At 41.0% G+C, this 15,589-nt stretch overlaps 1 protein-coding gene across 1 annotated transcript; it reads right to left on the bottom strand.

Moving 5' to 3' along the window:
* Positions 1 to 7,718: 7,718 nt before the first annotated feature.
* LOC128984684 (uncharacterized) lies at positions 7,719 to 8,393 on the bottom strand. The gene has a single exon (XM_054404023.1). The coding sequence runs from the start codon at positions 8,391 to 8,393 to the stop codon at positions 7,719 to 7,721; it is 675 nt and encodes a 224-aa protein (XP_054259998.1).
* Positions 8,394 to 15,589: the final 7,196 nt, after the last annotated feature.

Raw genomic sequence — 15,589 nt, 5'->3', positions numbered from 1 at the left:
GAGATCATCTTGAAAATTAAACGTAACGGTACTTAAATTATAAATAGTCAAAGGCAAGACAACGTCTGCCGGGTCGGTCTGTCTTAGGGAGCTGACACATACTCATTCAAGGGAGCTGTGGTGTAAGGTAATCTTGTGATATGGCTTTAAACTATTCTGGTTGTCAGTATTACTTTGGATTACTGGAAATGTGTGATGGGGGCCCAGAGAATTGGACCTTTTACCCAGACCAGGAAGACAGCCCAAGCCAGCTTTGATTACACTTATTTAACTAACACACTTAAATACCCTAATTTGATTGACACCTTCCAAACTAATATATAAATATATATATAAGAAAACCTGATTGAAGCAAGAATTGTTTGAATTGTAACTGGTATATGAACTAAGCAACCCCTCTTACCGGCAACTTAATCTCTTGGAACATGTGACTTCGAAACATGAAAAAGATTGTTTGATTCCGTTAGGCGGAATCAAACTTGGTAGTTATTTACTACATTTTCCAGCGTACCTGCGAAGCCAGTGGCTTCCCCCCCTGAGATTTACTTCTAGCCTAACATATTTTTTATATTTTACTTAAAACTAATAAGTTGACTTAGCTTGATTATTGTTCATTCTGTACGAAGTTTGAAGACTCGAAGTTTGTCAAATCACGGCAGCGGGCAGACAGGGGCGAGAGAAGAGGCGAGCCGGCTGAGCTTAGAAAAAAATTGGTCCAAGAAAAAAGACCGGTTGAACGGCATGCTAGCGCCTTACGCCATGAAGCTGTGGCGCTTGCGTCACAACCACCCCCCCTCGCGCAAAAGATTTTTTTTTTTTTTTTTTTTTTGAGGTAAGTGAATGGAGTGGGAGGTGTGACAAGTTGTGTGAAAGGTGAGTTTTTGGTCGAAACGCCTCCCTTCATCTTCGTTTCTGGGTCCTTAGATATCTTGACACGGTTTGGATTCCAAGGAAGCCGAGAAACAATGAGGGAAGCTTAAAACCGCCCAACCAGACTGGCTCGGCTTGGTTCATCCATCGCAAAACATTGGGGTGTGAAGCTAATTTTGGTTGACCAACCCGACAGGGATGGGAGTCCACCCCCCCTGCGAAAAAGGTAGGCATTGGGTGAAAGACAGTCATACTATCCTGTAAACTTGACGGTTTCTTCTTTTGTTGGAAAAAAAGGGGACATCTGCACGCACAAAGTTTTTTTTGTTCTTTTTTTTTTTTTATACTTTGTGGATCAAGGTTAGTGGAGCAACACGGGCGAGTTCGGTGTGTCTGGCGGGAAGAGTGAGAAGTTGCCCTAGCAGTCTTGGCGATGAGTCGAGGATGATGTGCAGATCGTCTGATGAAGTATGGCGAGATGACACTTGGTTTAGGTACTGATGAAGTGTGTTGAGATTTGGCAGAGCCACAATTGCAGAGACCAAGACGTTTTTCCAACTCGCTGATCTCAGGGGTCCGCACAGGAAATGACCAATAGTGAGTTGTGCTGTCAGAGACCAATTGTAGACCATGGTGTTCATTCAGGTTCCGACCGCTAGGGAGTTGAGTAGCCACGGACGACTCGTTTGTTTCTCGGGTAGTGTTGTAGCCCACTATCATGATGATGAAGTTCGTGCTGAAGTGCTTTGATGATGCATATAAGTTTTTATTTTCATTATAAGCTTTCTTCTTATTATTTGTTCTTATTCTTATGTTTTTTTTTTTTCTCTCTCTTTGATTGTGCAGATGTTAAGACTCAGCTTTTACTGAATTGGGGCGTATTACCGTAGTATTGTACTTTGATTGGTGAAAAGAGAAAAGGTTGAAAGGGAGACTGTCGTTCAAGTGAAGGTGTGAAGGGTCAGTGGGCAAGGCGGTGGTCCGATCACTGACAGGGTTTGTCTGAATCTGTTTGGGAAACCGAGAGTTTAAGACTCACAGTGGCGTGGTGAACCAAGGTCAGACTGGTGAGGGTCGCGAGAGCTTTTGTGGTTTTGTAAGTGTGTTTAGGTTTGGAAGGTGAGAAGGATACAAAACATTTTTTTTTCTTTTTTTTTTTTTCTTATCAACGCATGCAATTTTAGAACGAGAAAAAAAAGATTGCCGTCGCTTGCCACGATGGAAAACCGCGGAATCTATTGAGAACCGTGCTGCGACTTCCGTTTGGTAGATAACGATTTCTTGATTTTTGTATTGAAGAAAACCAAATTTAATTTCTTTTGCTGCTTAACTATACTAGTTTCCCTAAGACCTAACTACTGCTACCACTAGTGACTAATTAAGCTAAAGGGAAAAGAAAAGAAAAGGTGGAGGAGGGTATGAAAGAAAAAGAGCAAGAGATTGTCTTCCTTCACTCGACTGATATCAAGGTCGCCACAGAAGGTGCCACTACTGAGCCCTTTCCTGCGGGGTAAAAATAAAAAAATAAAACATAAAATGTACACACCCGCAGGGAAGTGATTCTTACATAAAAAAAAGGTTAAAACAACTCAGCAGGGGTGAAGGAGACGAAAAAGGGGAGGGGGGAATTGGCCAACAACGCACGGGGAAGGGACGTGTAGGGCAGCCCATCCGAGGGAAGGATACCCTGAGACTCACTAGTCCCCCATGCGCTGGCGGTTTAAGAGACAGAGGGTAGAAGACTTAGCCTAATATCACAATGGTGCTGCATTCCTGGTCTGGGTAATTGGAAAACTTCTAAAAACTTGGCTGGAAAAACCTTTTTAGTTGTGAGACATGTGCGTTTCTGATAAATTTACCTGTTGTGGGATTTAGTAATCGTGCTGTCACTGGTGATGAAAAGGACTCTATTACACAAGGTTTGGACCAGACTGGCAAAAGCTTACTATTGATTGCATTGGCGGCCCTACTGATGTGGTGTTCCTTAAACATTACCCAATCCCCAGATTTATAAGGGTTGGGCAGTCTGTTTAAGTCGTATTTCTGTTGTCTCTGCTGTCTAGCTTTTGATAGGTTTTCGACGGCCCTACTCCACTCGTCGTGGGAGGATTGTGGGGTGCATTGCTCGTCGACTAATTTGTCTAGGTTCCAATGAAGTTCTAAGGGATGATGTAGGTGTCTACCTAGGAATAAACGGGCAGGGGAAGTCTTGGTGGATTCATGAATGGCTGAATTGAAAGCTATTTGGAACCAGTGGAGTTCCTGGTCCCATAGCCTTTGATGTTGGTGGTGGAAAATTCGGATGGCAATTTTGATCTGTTTGTTTACCCTCTCGGCGTGCGAGGGGTTGGGATAGTATGGGCTGGTGTATATGTGTTGGATACCCAGACCCATACAGAGGTTCTTGACGGTAACAGACTTGAAATGTGAAACATTATCAGAAACCAAAAATTTGGGTGGGCCAAATATTGCAAAAACTTGTCTGTTGAGCACCGTGATAGTTGTTTCCGCCCTGGTGTTCCTAACTGGGATCATGAAGCAAAATTTTGAAAAAGAGTCTACAATGGTTAGAATGTATCTATTGCGGTTGGCGGACAATGGAAGGGGTCCAATGTGGTCAATGAAAATTTTTTCCCAAGGTTTGGTAACGATTTCAGAAGCGAGTCTTCCGACCTTGGTGTTGGGGGCTTGTTTGCACCTCTGACAGCTAACGCAAGCTCTTACCCTGTTAGTGACGTAAGCCTTGAGGTCGGGGGACCAGAAAAAGGGCTCGATGCGAGACAAGGTTTTGTTTATGCCCAAATGAGCTGATGTGGGAGATTCATGGTAGTATTTGAAAATGAGGTCAAGAAGCTTGGATGGAACCACTACCCTTGGTTTAGTTTGATTTGGTTGACGGTGAAGAAGGATATTGTTCTCGACTGAATAATTTTGGGGTTTGTTGGTGGACCTGATGATCTTCCTGAGGTCATGATCATCGAGTTGATGGTCGGCTATGTCTTTGAAAACCTCGGGGAGAGCGAAAAGGGATAATGTGGATGGTTGAGGAGTGGGGGGTGAAATTTCAGTTGGTTCGGAGTTTTCATATAGGCGAGAAAGGGCATCGGCGATGACATTGTCCCTTCCGCGGATATGGTAGATCTTGAACTTGAATGAATTTATGAAAGAGACCAAACGGGCAATCTTACCCATCTGTCGCGGGTGGTTGAGAAGCCAGGTGAGGGCTGAGCAGTCTGAGTGAAGCTCAAACTCTCTGTGTTCCAGGTACTGTTGATATTTTTGCAATGCAAAAACTATTGCAAGGCATTCGAGTTGCAAGGTGGAATAATTTAATTCATGCTTGTTTAAAGCCCTAGATGCGTACGAGACTGGAAACAACTGGTCTCCGTGGGTTTTCATCAGTACGGCCCCAATGGCTGAGCCGCTAGCGTCGGTGTGAACAACAAAATCCCTTGTGAAATCTGGCATACGCAGTATCGATGAAGAGACTAAAGCTCTCTTGAGGGTCTCGAAAGCTTGAACCTGATCGGGGCCGAAAACAAAGGGAACTCCCTTCTTCTTCAAATGATTTAGAGGAATGGTGATGGTCGCGTAATTTTTAATGAAACGTGCGTAGAACGCCGTCATGCCCAAAAAACGGGATAATTGCTTGACATTTTTGGGGGTGGGGTACTCGTCAATTGGCTTTGTTCTATCAGGATGTATGGAAATGGTGTGGTTACTGAATACGTGTCCGAGAAACTGAATTTTATTGGCTGCAACTGTAATTTTTTGGGGATTGACAGTGAGTCCGGCGTCACGAAGTCTTTGAATAACTAACCCAACCTTTTGCAGGTGATCCTCAAAGGTAGAGTCACTGTACACACATAGATCATCGAAAAAATTATATATGTAATTAAATTTGATGTCTCCAAAAATTCTGTCAATTAATGAGGTGAGCACCATGCTTCCCGAAGCGAGTCCAAAAGGTAGATAGATGAACTCATACTGTGCCCAAGGTACAACAAAGGACGTGTAGGGCTTAGACTCCTCGGCCAGGGGTATCTGATTGTAAGCCGAGTTCAAATCGAGGAGAGTAAACCAGCGCGCTTGCCCTAGGTGCTGGAAGGCACTTTCGATCGTCGGCATGGGTGTTGCATCCAATTCTAAAATAGCATTAAGATTCCTATAGTCAACGACCATGCGGGTTTTGTCCCCCTTCTTGGGTACCAAAAACGCCGCCGAGGCGTACGGGGATGTTGACGGTCTGATTACCCCCTTCTGTAACAATTCGTCGATATGCTGCCTCATCAAAAGAAGTTTGGGAGGGGCGTACTGGTAAGGCTTGTTGCGTACTATCTTATTCTCTTTTACCCTAATGTGGTACTTCAACAGATTTGTGCGCCCTAAACTGGTGGTGATTGTTTCGGGGAACTGTGAAAGTAATTTGGTAACTGATTGTCTCTGTGCTTGAGTCAAGTTCTCCCCCATGGCAACCGGGTTGTTCTGCTCTTCGGAAATGGATGTAAAAATGAGTGGGAGTGCTTTCGGCGAACCGTAAGGAAAGGTAACTGTGTGGTTGGACATGTTTATGACTGCTCTGGTTTTGGTCAAAAAATCCGATCCTAGCAAAAGGGGAACAGGCAATTTGCGGGTGACTAAAAATGGGAAATTCCAGGAAAGCTGCTGGATTTTGAAATGCAATTTGACTAGAAATTGGAAATCCATGGGTTCGCCGGTGGCTGAAAGCGCAGTGTAGTTTGTTGGTTCTTTTTTGACCACGGCCCTTGTGTGTCGCTTTAAAAGCTTGTAAAAATCAAATGATAGCAAACTGAAAGATGATCCTGTGTCGATTAGTGCGTCCTTAAATATGCCCTGAAAATTCAAGGTCACATGGCATAATTCGGTTTTAGGTACGGTTGGTGAACCCTTTGGCTTGTTTCTTAAGGTTTGACTGTTTGGCGTCGGTGTTACGGTTTGAACAACGGGGAGCGCTGAGACGCCTAACGGTGCCCCCCTTTGTCGTTTCCCTGCCCTATCATGGAAGAATTGAATTGTCGATTTGGATTGGTGTTGTGAGATGGCGGCGATTGATTGTTTCCAGGCGGTTGTGCTCGGAAATCGTTGAAGGGATACCTAGGAATGTATGGTCTGTTCGCCGGTCCCGCGAAATTTTGACGATGGCTTGGAGCGCCTTGTCGGTAGCCGGGGCTACGTGACGAAGAAAATGTTGGATGGTGTGACTGCGGTCGGTAATTTTCCGTGCTGCGCTGACTGTCTGGCCGCGACACGGTGCGTTCACCCTCCAGCGCGCGCACCATTTGAACCCTAGGGGCCAGAGCAAGAAGATCTGTCAAGGAGCGTGCCGCGGGGAAAGCCGCCAAAGCTGCTCGCGTTGGTCCATTTAGACCATTTAAAACTGTGTCCAGGACGTGCTGCTGGGAAAAATGGGGAATCAAAAACGCTGACGTCCCAGAAATACTCTCGACGAACTCTGGGAGGGACTCAGACGGCCTCTGTATTCTGTAAACCGTGCTAGAAATTATTGTGTGCCTGACCTGACCCGGGAGAAAAAAATCTCTAACATTTTCAATGACCTGTCCCAGCTTCGCGCGATCAGAAATGCCCTTCAACCAAAATACTCTCATTTGATCCGCCGTGCGAGGGAGAATAGCCATCAACAGATCCTCATCCGCGCACAATCCTAGCTTGTCTATTTTGATGGCCGCTACAAGAAATTCTACAAGCTTTCTTGGCTCCGCCCCGGTGGCGACTGGCAAATCTCTGACGAGGTCGTCGACAACTTTCAACCTATTTCTGCCTGCCTGGGAGGGGGAGTGGGTGCCTGACATGGCGGTCGCGATCTGCTGGCCCACGGCCATGGCGGTGGCTTGAACCAAATGGGTCCAATCTGTAGGTGCCTGGTTGGGTTCTTCCTTCGCGCTCGTGTTATTGGAGGGCGCGACTCCTGGAAGGAATGGCAAATGCGGATGCTGCTGAGACGTAGTGTGGATGGTATTTGTGTCTAAAAAGGCTTGTGCGGTTTGTGCAGGGACAAGGGGCTCGGCGGTATCATCCATGAGATCCTGGCTGGTCCTAGTGTGTGTGCCAGAGGGTTCGAGGACCTTGGTGAGGTCCGGTCGGAGGTTGTCGGGCATAGGCTCGGACCCACCATTCAATTGGAGCTTGCACAAAAAATCGGATAGCAAAGTTCTATTTTGGGTCAACGTCGACGCCGGAGTAATCCCTAGTATGTGACATTGATTCAAGTAGTTATGTATTCACCGGTTCTAGCGCAGGATGAGGATGAGAGCCCCCAGAGCGGGTACATCCCCCCAGAGCGGGTTCATTCCTTGGACTTGAATAGCCCCCCCCCCAGAGCGGGTTCAGTCTTTGGACTTGAATAACCTTCTAGAGCTGGTTTATTCCTTGGACTTGAATAGCCCCCCAGAGCGGGTTCAGTCTTTGGACTTGAATAACCTTCTAGAGCTGGCTCATTCCTTGGACTTGAATAGCCCCCCAGAGCGGGTTCAGTCTTTGGACTTGAATGTCTGGACTAAGACTCGAGGCACCCTCAGAAATTCAGAGAGCAGTCTTCTGCAGTTCTTTTTCATAGAATCCGCCTATAATTTCTTCGCCATTTTGATCGGCGATCCTATAAGTAACCGGTCTAGTGTTTAGAATTCGTGCTATTGTAAATATCTCCGAAGTCCAGTTTTGTTTATATTTATTCGCAAACACGTCTTTTTTCGTCGTGATACGAACTCTATCACCGAGGTTGAACTTGCTGTTTTTATGAATTTTGTGTTCGCGCTCAATGTACATTTTTAATAGATCAGCCTCGTTATCTTTGTTGACCTCTACTGGTCTCATTTTAATAGTGTGGTGATAATCGTGTTGGTATACTCGTCTGTGTTTTCTTGTAGTATATCGTACCACTTGTGGGATTGTCGGACTTGGAATTTCACTTTAAGTTTCTCATTCAATGTCCTATGATATCTTTCAATTATTGCGGACTTCTCTTCACTCTCTGTATGGTATAGTTTGATATTGTGCCTCCTCAACATGTTGTTGAACGGTTTGTTTTTAAACTCTGTACCTTTGTCGGTATGTAAAAGCTTCGGTGCTTCATGACCATCACTGTTTGCTCTTTTTATAATCTTCTCGAAAGCCGTTGTCAACTCTGCCCCGTCTTTTTTCTTTAAAGGTTCGGACCAAACGAATTTCCTAAATGTATCTATGACATTTAAAATGTACTTGTACCACTTGTTCTCCCTAGCGTACTGCTTCATTATTAGTAAATCTGCAGCCCACAAATCGTCGATACCCTTGGTGACTATTCGGCGTTTAATGAACTTTTTAATAACCGGCCTGTGCAACTCCTTGGCCTCTAAAACCTCATATGGCTCCTTTATAAACGAGTGTTTCACGCTGCCGCAAACTGCACATTTTGATGTAGACAACCATCTTTTATTTCTAGTTTTTGTGGTCTTTATGTTTTCAGACGCCGTGTTTATTTTGCACATGCGACAGTACAACTCCATTGCTATATATCGAAATATAGATGTGCTTGTAATATAGACTTTAAATGCGCAATCGAGTCTTAATTAAGTAAACGATTGAGAATTGGTAAAGTGTGTATATAGCACAATAACAATGTGGCATAAACGTAAGATAAACCTGACGAAGAATCAACTAAACAAATTGCGAATTGCTCACAAAAAGCTCAAACGTGCTATACTATATCTCTCCAAGGAACAGTTGAAAAACGGTAATGTTGAAGTATCGCTTGATAGTGACCAACATAAGCAGGTGGAAAGAGCCATAAAAAACAACACTGGAGTGAGGTTGATTTTCGATTATGGTCAACTGAAGGAGATGATTGATGGCGGTTTATTGCGGGAAGTATTGGAGCTGGCTGAAAACAATATTCCATATTTTAAGAAAGTTGCATCACCACTGATAAAAGGCAAAGTCGCGCCACTGTTGAAAGATCAGTTTGTGCCATGGCTTAAGAAATTAATTGATAGTGAGTTGGATACTCTGATAGATCAAGATGCAAGTGGTGCCGGTTTGACTAGACATATAAACAGAGAACTGAACAGGGTCTTGAGTGGTGCAAAAAAAAAATAAGCCCACTAACAATATCTGACTTGGAGTGTTGGGCTAATGTTTTACGAATAAGAAACTTTCGTGGTGTTTTTATGAGGGAAGCCTTACCAAACAAACCGCGTGAAAACGAATGTGGAATTATAAATCTAGGCAATTTAGATTCGGGTGGTACACACTGGACTTGTTATATGAAAACAGGCAACCGAGTTACATATTTCGACTCATTTGGAGACGCACCACCGTTGTTGGAATTGAAAGAATATGTGAACATGGACGATGGTATATTATACAATATGAATAGATACCAGGAATATGACGATCCGCCAATATGTGGTCATCTGTGTTTGGAGGTTTTAAGGAGATTTTCAAATGGTGCGAGTTGGAATGAAATCGAACAGGTTCTGAATAATAACAAATATGTATGGTTATGTTGGTTTCTATAATTTTATAATAAAGTATTTTTATTTTTTTTTATTTTAGTAAAACAAACCTTTTAATGTATATATTTAGACATGGATTATCTTTCGATAAACAGATTTAACGAACTACCCCAGAGTATTTCAGATGGTGTTAGTGAATCTCTAGTTGATGAAAAGATACGAAACTTACAGAATGGATTCAACAGCGGAGCTAAAACAATGTTCAAACAAATAGAGGATAAGCTAATGGGGCATCTAAAAACAACCGATTCTTTGGTGAATAGCATTAGTATATCGGGCAACTATTTGAGTGTTAAAGGGAGACGCATTGTTAACACCGCTAAACCCATAGACAAAAACGATGTTGCAATTAAGGAAGACCTTTTAGAGTTGGAAAAACTCATTAAAAACGCGATCAAAACAACAAAACACATTGTGCCGAAAAAGTCTACCACAACTAATACTGTGGATGTGCTCGAGATTCAAAACCATAAGAGAATAAGCGGCGTTGGTAAGGCCATTGAAGCAAACGATGTTGTGGTAAAACTACAATTGGACGAACTTGTGAATAAAATCCTAGAGTTGGAAACCCGTTATAAAACACTAAAAGAAAACGCAAGAGAAAACATTAATGATTTATATGACAGTTTACCCAAAAACAATTAAGAATATATTTTTTCTTTGCACCATATATTTATTAGATATGACAATTTTAAAACTGACGGGAAATACATCGTTGTTAAATATCCATTTGGAGCACCCGATGTATTTGGGTGAGAGTTCAAAGTACCAGATAGCGTTGATTGGTTTTTATTCTGAAAACAACATTTATAATTTAGTGCAAACTGCTAGTATGACTTTTGAAAACATACTTACACCTCTGGTGATTAACAGTGGACATTGGACAATGGAATCGCTACAGAAGCACATACGAGGGTTTTTGGAAAAAGCCAGTTTTACTGTGGATATAAATCAGTTTGAAATACTTAAAGAAGGTAATCGTGTCGTTATAAAATCACCACTAAAGTTTCAAATGGATAACACAATGCGCTTTTTGTTGGGGTTTAATGAGGACAAAGATTCAGAGTTATCTAATCACTATAAAGCTGATACTGCGCCAAATTTGCGGCCTGTGGATGTTATCGAAATCCATTGTAATATTGTAAACAGCAGTTATACGAGCCATTCTACACATTATCGCAGACATGACGAATCGTCGATATTGTACCAATTCTTTCCAAAAGCACAACACGGCTATAAAATTTCTGAAACCCCTCAATACCCCCACTATGTACCATTAAAAGACGGGTTAAATCAAATTCAACAAATTCAAATCGGACTGTTTGATCAAAATGGTTCATTATTGCACAATCCTGATTCGAACAGTATTGTGTATTTAGATTTTGTACGAGTATAATTTATTCATAAGATGCAATCGTGTTTATTTTTTTTATTGCGACCTCGGTTTTATAAAACCGTTTATAATACTCGGCGACAGATGTTGCAAATTTTTTGTTTGTCGTAAAAGTATGTGAATATATATAGGCAGACGGTCATGGAGAACTCTAATGATATCGACTTCTCGGACTTCTTAGATAAAATAAACAGAAGCCGTTATATAAGTGTTGCTGACTTGGAGATTGATAAAAAGTATTTGGTAGAGGATATAGAAATTGTGAGTTCCAAGTATGGTGATCAGATTCAAATTATATGTGGCAATATGAAAATTCGACTGCCTGAGAGTTGGAACACAAGATTGACACCCGACAATATAAAGAAACTTATGCAATTTGATAAACCCGTATTTGTTGTATACAAGGGCACAAAATCGCTTAGTGGTACTAGAAAAATGCACGATGTAGTGTTTACAACAGATTGAGAACAGTAGAAGATTATAAAAACAGGTTTTGCAAAAACTACTGAAGAATATTTCTCAAACGACAATTGAAGAAGTTAGGAGTTACTACAATAAATTGTATATGATGAAATATTTAATAAAAGTTTACTATTTTAATATTTTTTTTACTCACGATCAATATTCAAACCACACTCAGTACATTCTGCTGATACTATTGCAATTGATAGTTCAACAGCATGCTTTATATTGGTTTTATATCAGTGTAACTAGTTCAGCTTTCAGACACCTAAAACACTGAAACTTTCGAATACTTACAACACAGTTGTTTGGTTCCTCAGTTGAGAGTTTTTCGGTTTCACTCAACTGAGTTTGCTAGTCACACAATGTTACACAACACTTACACACACACACTGCCATTGTGTGTACACCGTTCTACGGTGTACACTTACACTGCCGTTGTGTGTACACTGTTCTACGGTACACTGCGGTATATATAGAAGACAATACGTATCTGCGGCAGTGCGAGAGTTGAACCCAGATAAGAAGCACGGCCGGTCTGCGTCATCAGTTGTACAGATAAGTCTATCTCAACTCTGGTGCCCTAGTTTATAATTGGCGTACCGGTATTCATTTAGATGATGTATTAAAACACATTCACACAAGTTTGTTCTCTAACAAAAACGGACTGTTTGTGCTCGTGTATATATAGTATAATGTCTAAAATCGACATAGCGAATAATGAGTTTGTGTTTAATGGTCATAGTATTTCAATTATACTTGATCATGCTAACAAACCGTGGTTTGAAGGAAATTCTATTGCAACCATACTGGGCTATGCGAGACCGGGAAAATGTATTTACGAACGTGTTGATTGGGAGGATAAAAAACTTACTCAGAACTGAAAAGGCATGACACACAATCCGCTATACGAAAACGACCCAACACTGTTTACATAAACAAGTGTGCTGTTTCGTGTTTGATAAATGCTAATAAGAGAATGAAAGAATTTAGAAGTTGGTGGCGTGAAGAACTTTTACCCAGTCTAAGGAGGCATCGACGCAATATCGAACATGTAGAAAAAAAACTAATGTATAAAAACATAATGAAAAATAGGACACAACAAGTGTTTTGTTTATTTAAAAGTATAAACACAGATTCTAATAAAAGAATATACAGATTTATTGATGTTCAAAACAGACGTTTGAAGAAAGCTAAAAGGTGTGTGCCGCCTTTAGAATTCGAAATCTGCTATGAATGAGTACATCCATGATGGTGAGTTGGTAATTGATCAAGCACTTAAACAACTAACAGATGAGGGCATCGAAAAATGCAATAGAAATACAGCAACTGTGGATGATAATTTTGATATGTTGACATTTGTAAAAAATATAACAAAAACAAAAATTCCTTTTATTAAAATCGATTAAGCTATGAATATCCAATACACCGAATAATCAAAACATTGGAGACATCTTAAAATTACCGTTGCCATCAACAGTGGGTTTATATAAGTGATGAATATTGTTAGTTACCACGAAGAGGCGTCGGATACAAACCTCATACCCCAGCCACTTCGCTGTTTAATTAACGGTAATTCAGGTAGTGGGAAGACGAACTTGTTGTTGAATCTGATTTACAACCCTAGTGGTGTGCTGTTTCGGAATTTATATATATTTAGCAAATCGATTGAACAAGCGGCATATGTGGAATTACGTCAAAAGTACACGGATATAGAGCGGACATTGAATAGGAAGATTGTGTATTTCTTCAGCAGTTGTGAAGATTTACCCCCTTTGGAGGAGTGTAAGAAAAACTCACTTGTTGTGTTCGACGACTGTCTGATGGAAAAGCAAGATGTTATAAAAAGCTATTTCATCAGGGGCAGACACAGGAACTTGTCGTGCGTCTATCTGAGTCAGAGTTACGGTAGGGTTGATATGCAAGTCATACGTAACAACGTGAACCTGTTGTGTGTTTTCAAGCAGAACAAACACTACACGAAGCGTATCTATGACGACTTTGTGGGCGCCGATATGACGATTGGCGAATTTGAAACAATGTGTAAGAAATTGTAATGGTTGGCTCTACTGACTATTGTCATTTTAGTTTATTATCATGTGTTAATTGTTTTTGTTTACTTGGAGTTGATTGATACTAATAAAAAACTTTTACCTAGATTATTCTATCATGATCAATTCTGATTTAATGGGTTTAATACATGGCGCAGTCGGTATTTGCATAGTTTGGAGTAACCAAAGGCTTTGGTTGTTTCAACTATTTATGTATTAATTAATATACTGACACTGAAATTTAACTTTTTTACTGAAGTTTTATATTCAGATAGTGGAACGCAGTTTGGCATCACTAGTGCAGAATTCAGAAAATTTGCCAAAGAGTACAACTTTTTATGCAAAACAAGCAGTCCTCAGTTTCATCAGAGCAATGGCTCAGCCGAAGCAGCTGTAAAAATTGCAAAAGCTGTTCTAAAGAAGAACAAAGGAGATCCATATTTAGCTTTGTTGTCTTACAGGAACTCTCCACTGGCCAACGGTTACAGTCCAGCACAGTTATTATACGGACGCAGACTACGGGACAATTTGCCTACCTTACCATGTCATCTGGAGAACAAGCCAGACTTCAGTCATCTCCGAGAGAAGGAGAATCATTATAGACAAAATTACAAACGAAATTACGATCGACGACATGGTGCTCGACCCTTATCAGATATGAACCCAGGAACCAAAGTTTGGATATCTGATTTGAAACGTGAAGGAAAAGTCGTAGAAAAGTTAAACTCACCACGATCTTATAAAGTACTGACGGACAAAGGAACCATAGTTCGAAGAAACCGGTTTCACTTACAACCAATGCCAAACATTCAAAAGGAAAGTTACCACAACCATCAAGCATCAACAAATAGTCAGAAGGATCATTGCCACAACCGTAACAGTCAACCATTAACAAGCGGTCCGATGGATCATCATGAAGACATGCCAAACTTTTCAACGGTTCCTCCAAACACCTCTGGAATGTCTTCTGCTAACATAACAACCCGATCAAGACGACTTATAAAACCTCCCCAGAAACTCAACCTTTAAAGAGGGAGATGTAATGGTTGGCTCTACTGACTATTGTCATTTTAGTTTATTATCATGTGTTAATTGTTTTTGTTTACTTGGAGTTGATTGATACTAATAAAAAACTTTTACCTAGATTATTCTATCATGATCAATTCTGATTTAATGGGTTTAATACAGAAATGCTGGAGCGAGCCGTTTGGATTTTTGTCCATAAATACGACTAAAAAGCCTCACAATGGTAAATATATGCGCAACCTGAAAGACACATTGACAAACGATATTACTAAAGGGGGTGTTTTATGTTAAACGTGATATTTTCGAAATCCGTGTGTATGCAGCGTTTTTTTGCAGACCCAACATTAAACGCTATATATACGTGATATTTTAGAAATCCGTGTGTATGCGGCGTTTTTTTTATCATAATACATATGAAGACATGATGTTTTTTAATGTAAAATTAACAAGGTTTTAATGGTTTATGCTTAATTTTGTTTTCAACCTTTTTTGTGAAATAAAACTGGAAAAGTCGAAACATTTATAGATATGAAAAATAAGAGGAAAACCGACGATAAAGACATTATAAAGACGCTGATAAAAAAACAAAAGATGGTGGATAAAAAGTGGCCCGACGAAATGAATTCTGAGGCAGCAAGAAGAATTGAAAAACTGCAGAAACAGTGGAAAACAGATGGTGAAATAAATCAACAAGAACAGGCAAAAGAGATGAGAACCGTTTTCAGTGTGCACCCGACTTTCTCTACTAAGCCGAAAAACCAAATGCTACTACCGACTAAACGCGAAAACAAACCCCTAACTGTTAACGAGGCTAGGGTGTTGGATAAGCTGCAGGACAAATTAAAGAGTGATTCTGAAACCGTACGAGTATCTGAGGCTGATAACGCACGTAAACGGGAGGAAATTCAGAAGCCTATTGTTGAGGCGATAAAAGAACAGACCGAAACTATTAAGCTTGAAAGAAAACCTAAACGCGTACAGGTCATTAGAAAACCCACGTTTAGACCCAGACTATCTAGCACATCCAGTGACGTCCTAGCTTCAGAATTGCCCAAAGATCCAGAGGACGTGTTTGAGCATCCAACACCGGCTGTGGAAGCTGAGGAACAGCAAAATCGCTCGATCCGCGAATTCACAGAAAATGAAAATATCGGAAGCATCGCAAAACAATGTCTCGCATCCAGTAATGACAAAACTTTTGGCTTCTATTACGACTTCAACAACAACAAACTCGCGATCGGATCACAGCCTGTGTC

The sequence above is a fragment of the Macrosteles quadrilineatus genome, unplaced genomic scaffold (genome assembly GCF_028750875.1).
Source record: "Macrosteles quadrilineatus isolate MER2022 unplaced genomic scaffold, UCM_ALF_1.0 Scaffold_2__2_contigs__length_208266976, whole genome shotgun sequence".
Taxonomy (NCBI): domain Eukaryota; kingdom Metazoa; phylum Arthropoda; class Insecta; order Hemiptera; family Cicadellidae; genus Macrosteles; species Macrosteles quadrilineatus.
The sequence above is the reverse complement of the archived record's forward strand: the minus strand, read 5'-3'. Positions and strand labels throughout refer to the sequence as shown.

Bases quoted from the DNA above. Each gene is read 5' to 3' on its own strand.
- LOC128984684 (XM_054404023.1), bottom strand. From the start codon at position 8,393: ATGGAGTTGTACTGTCGCATGTGCAAAATAAACACGGCGTCTGAAAAC.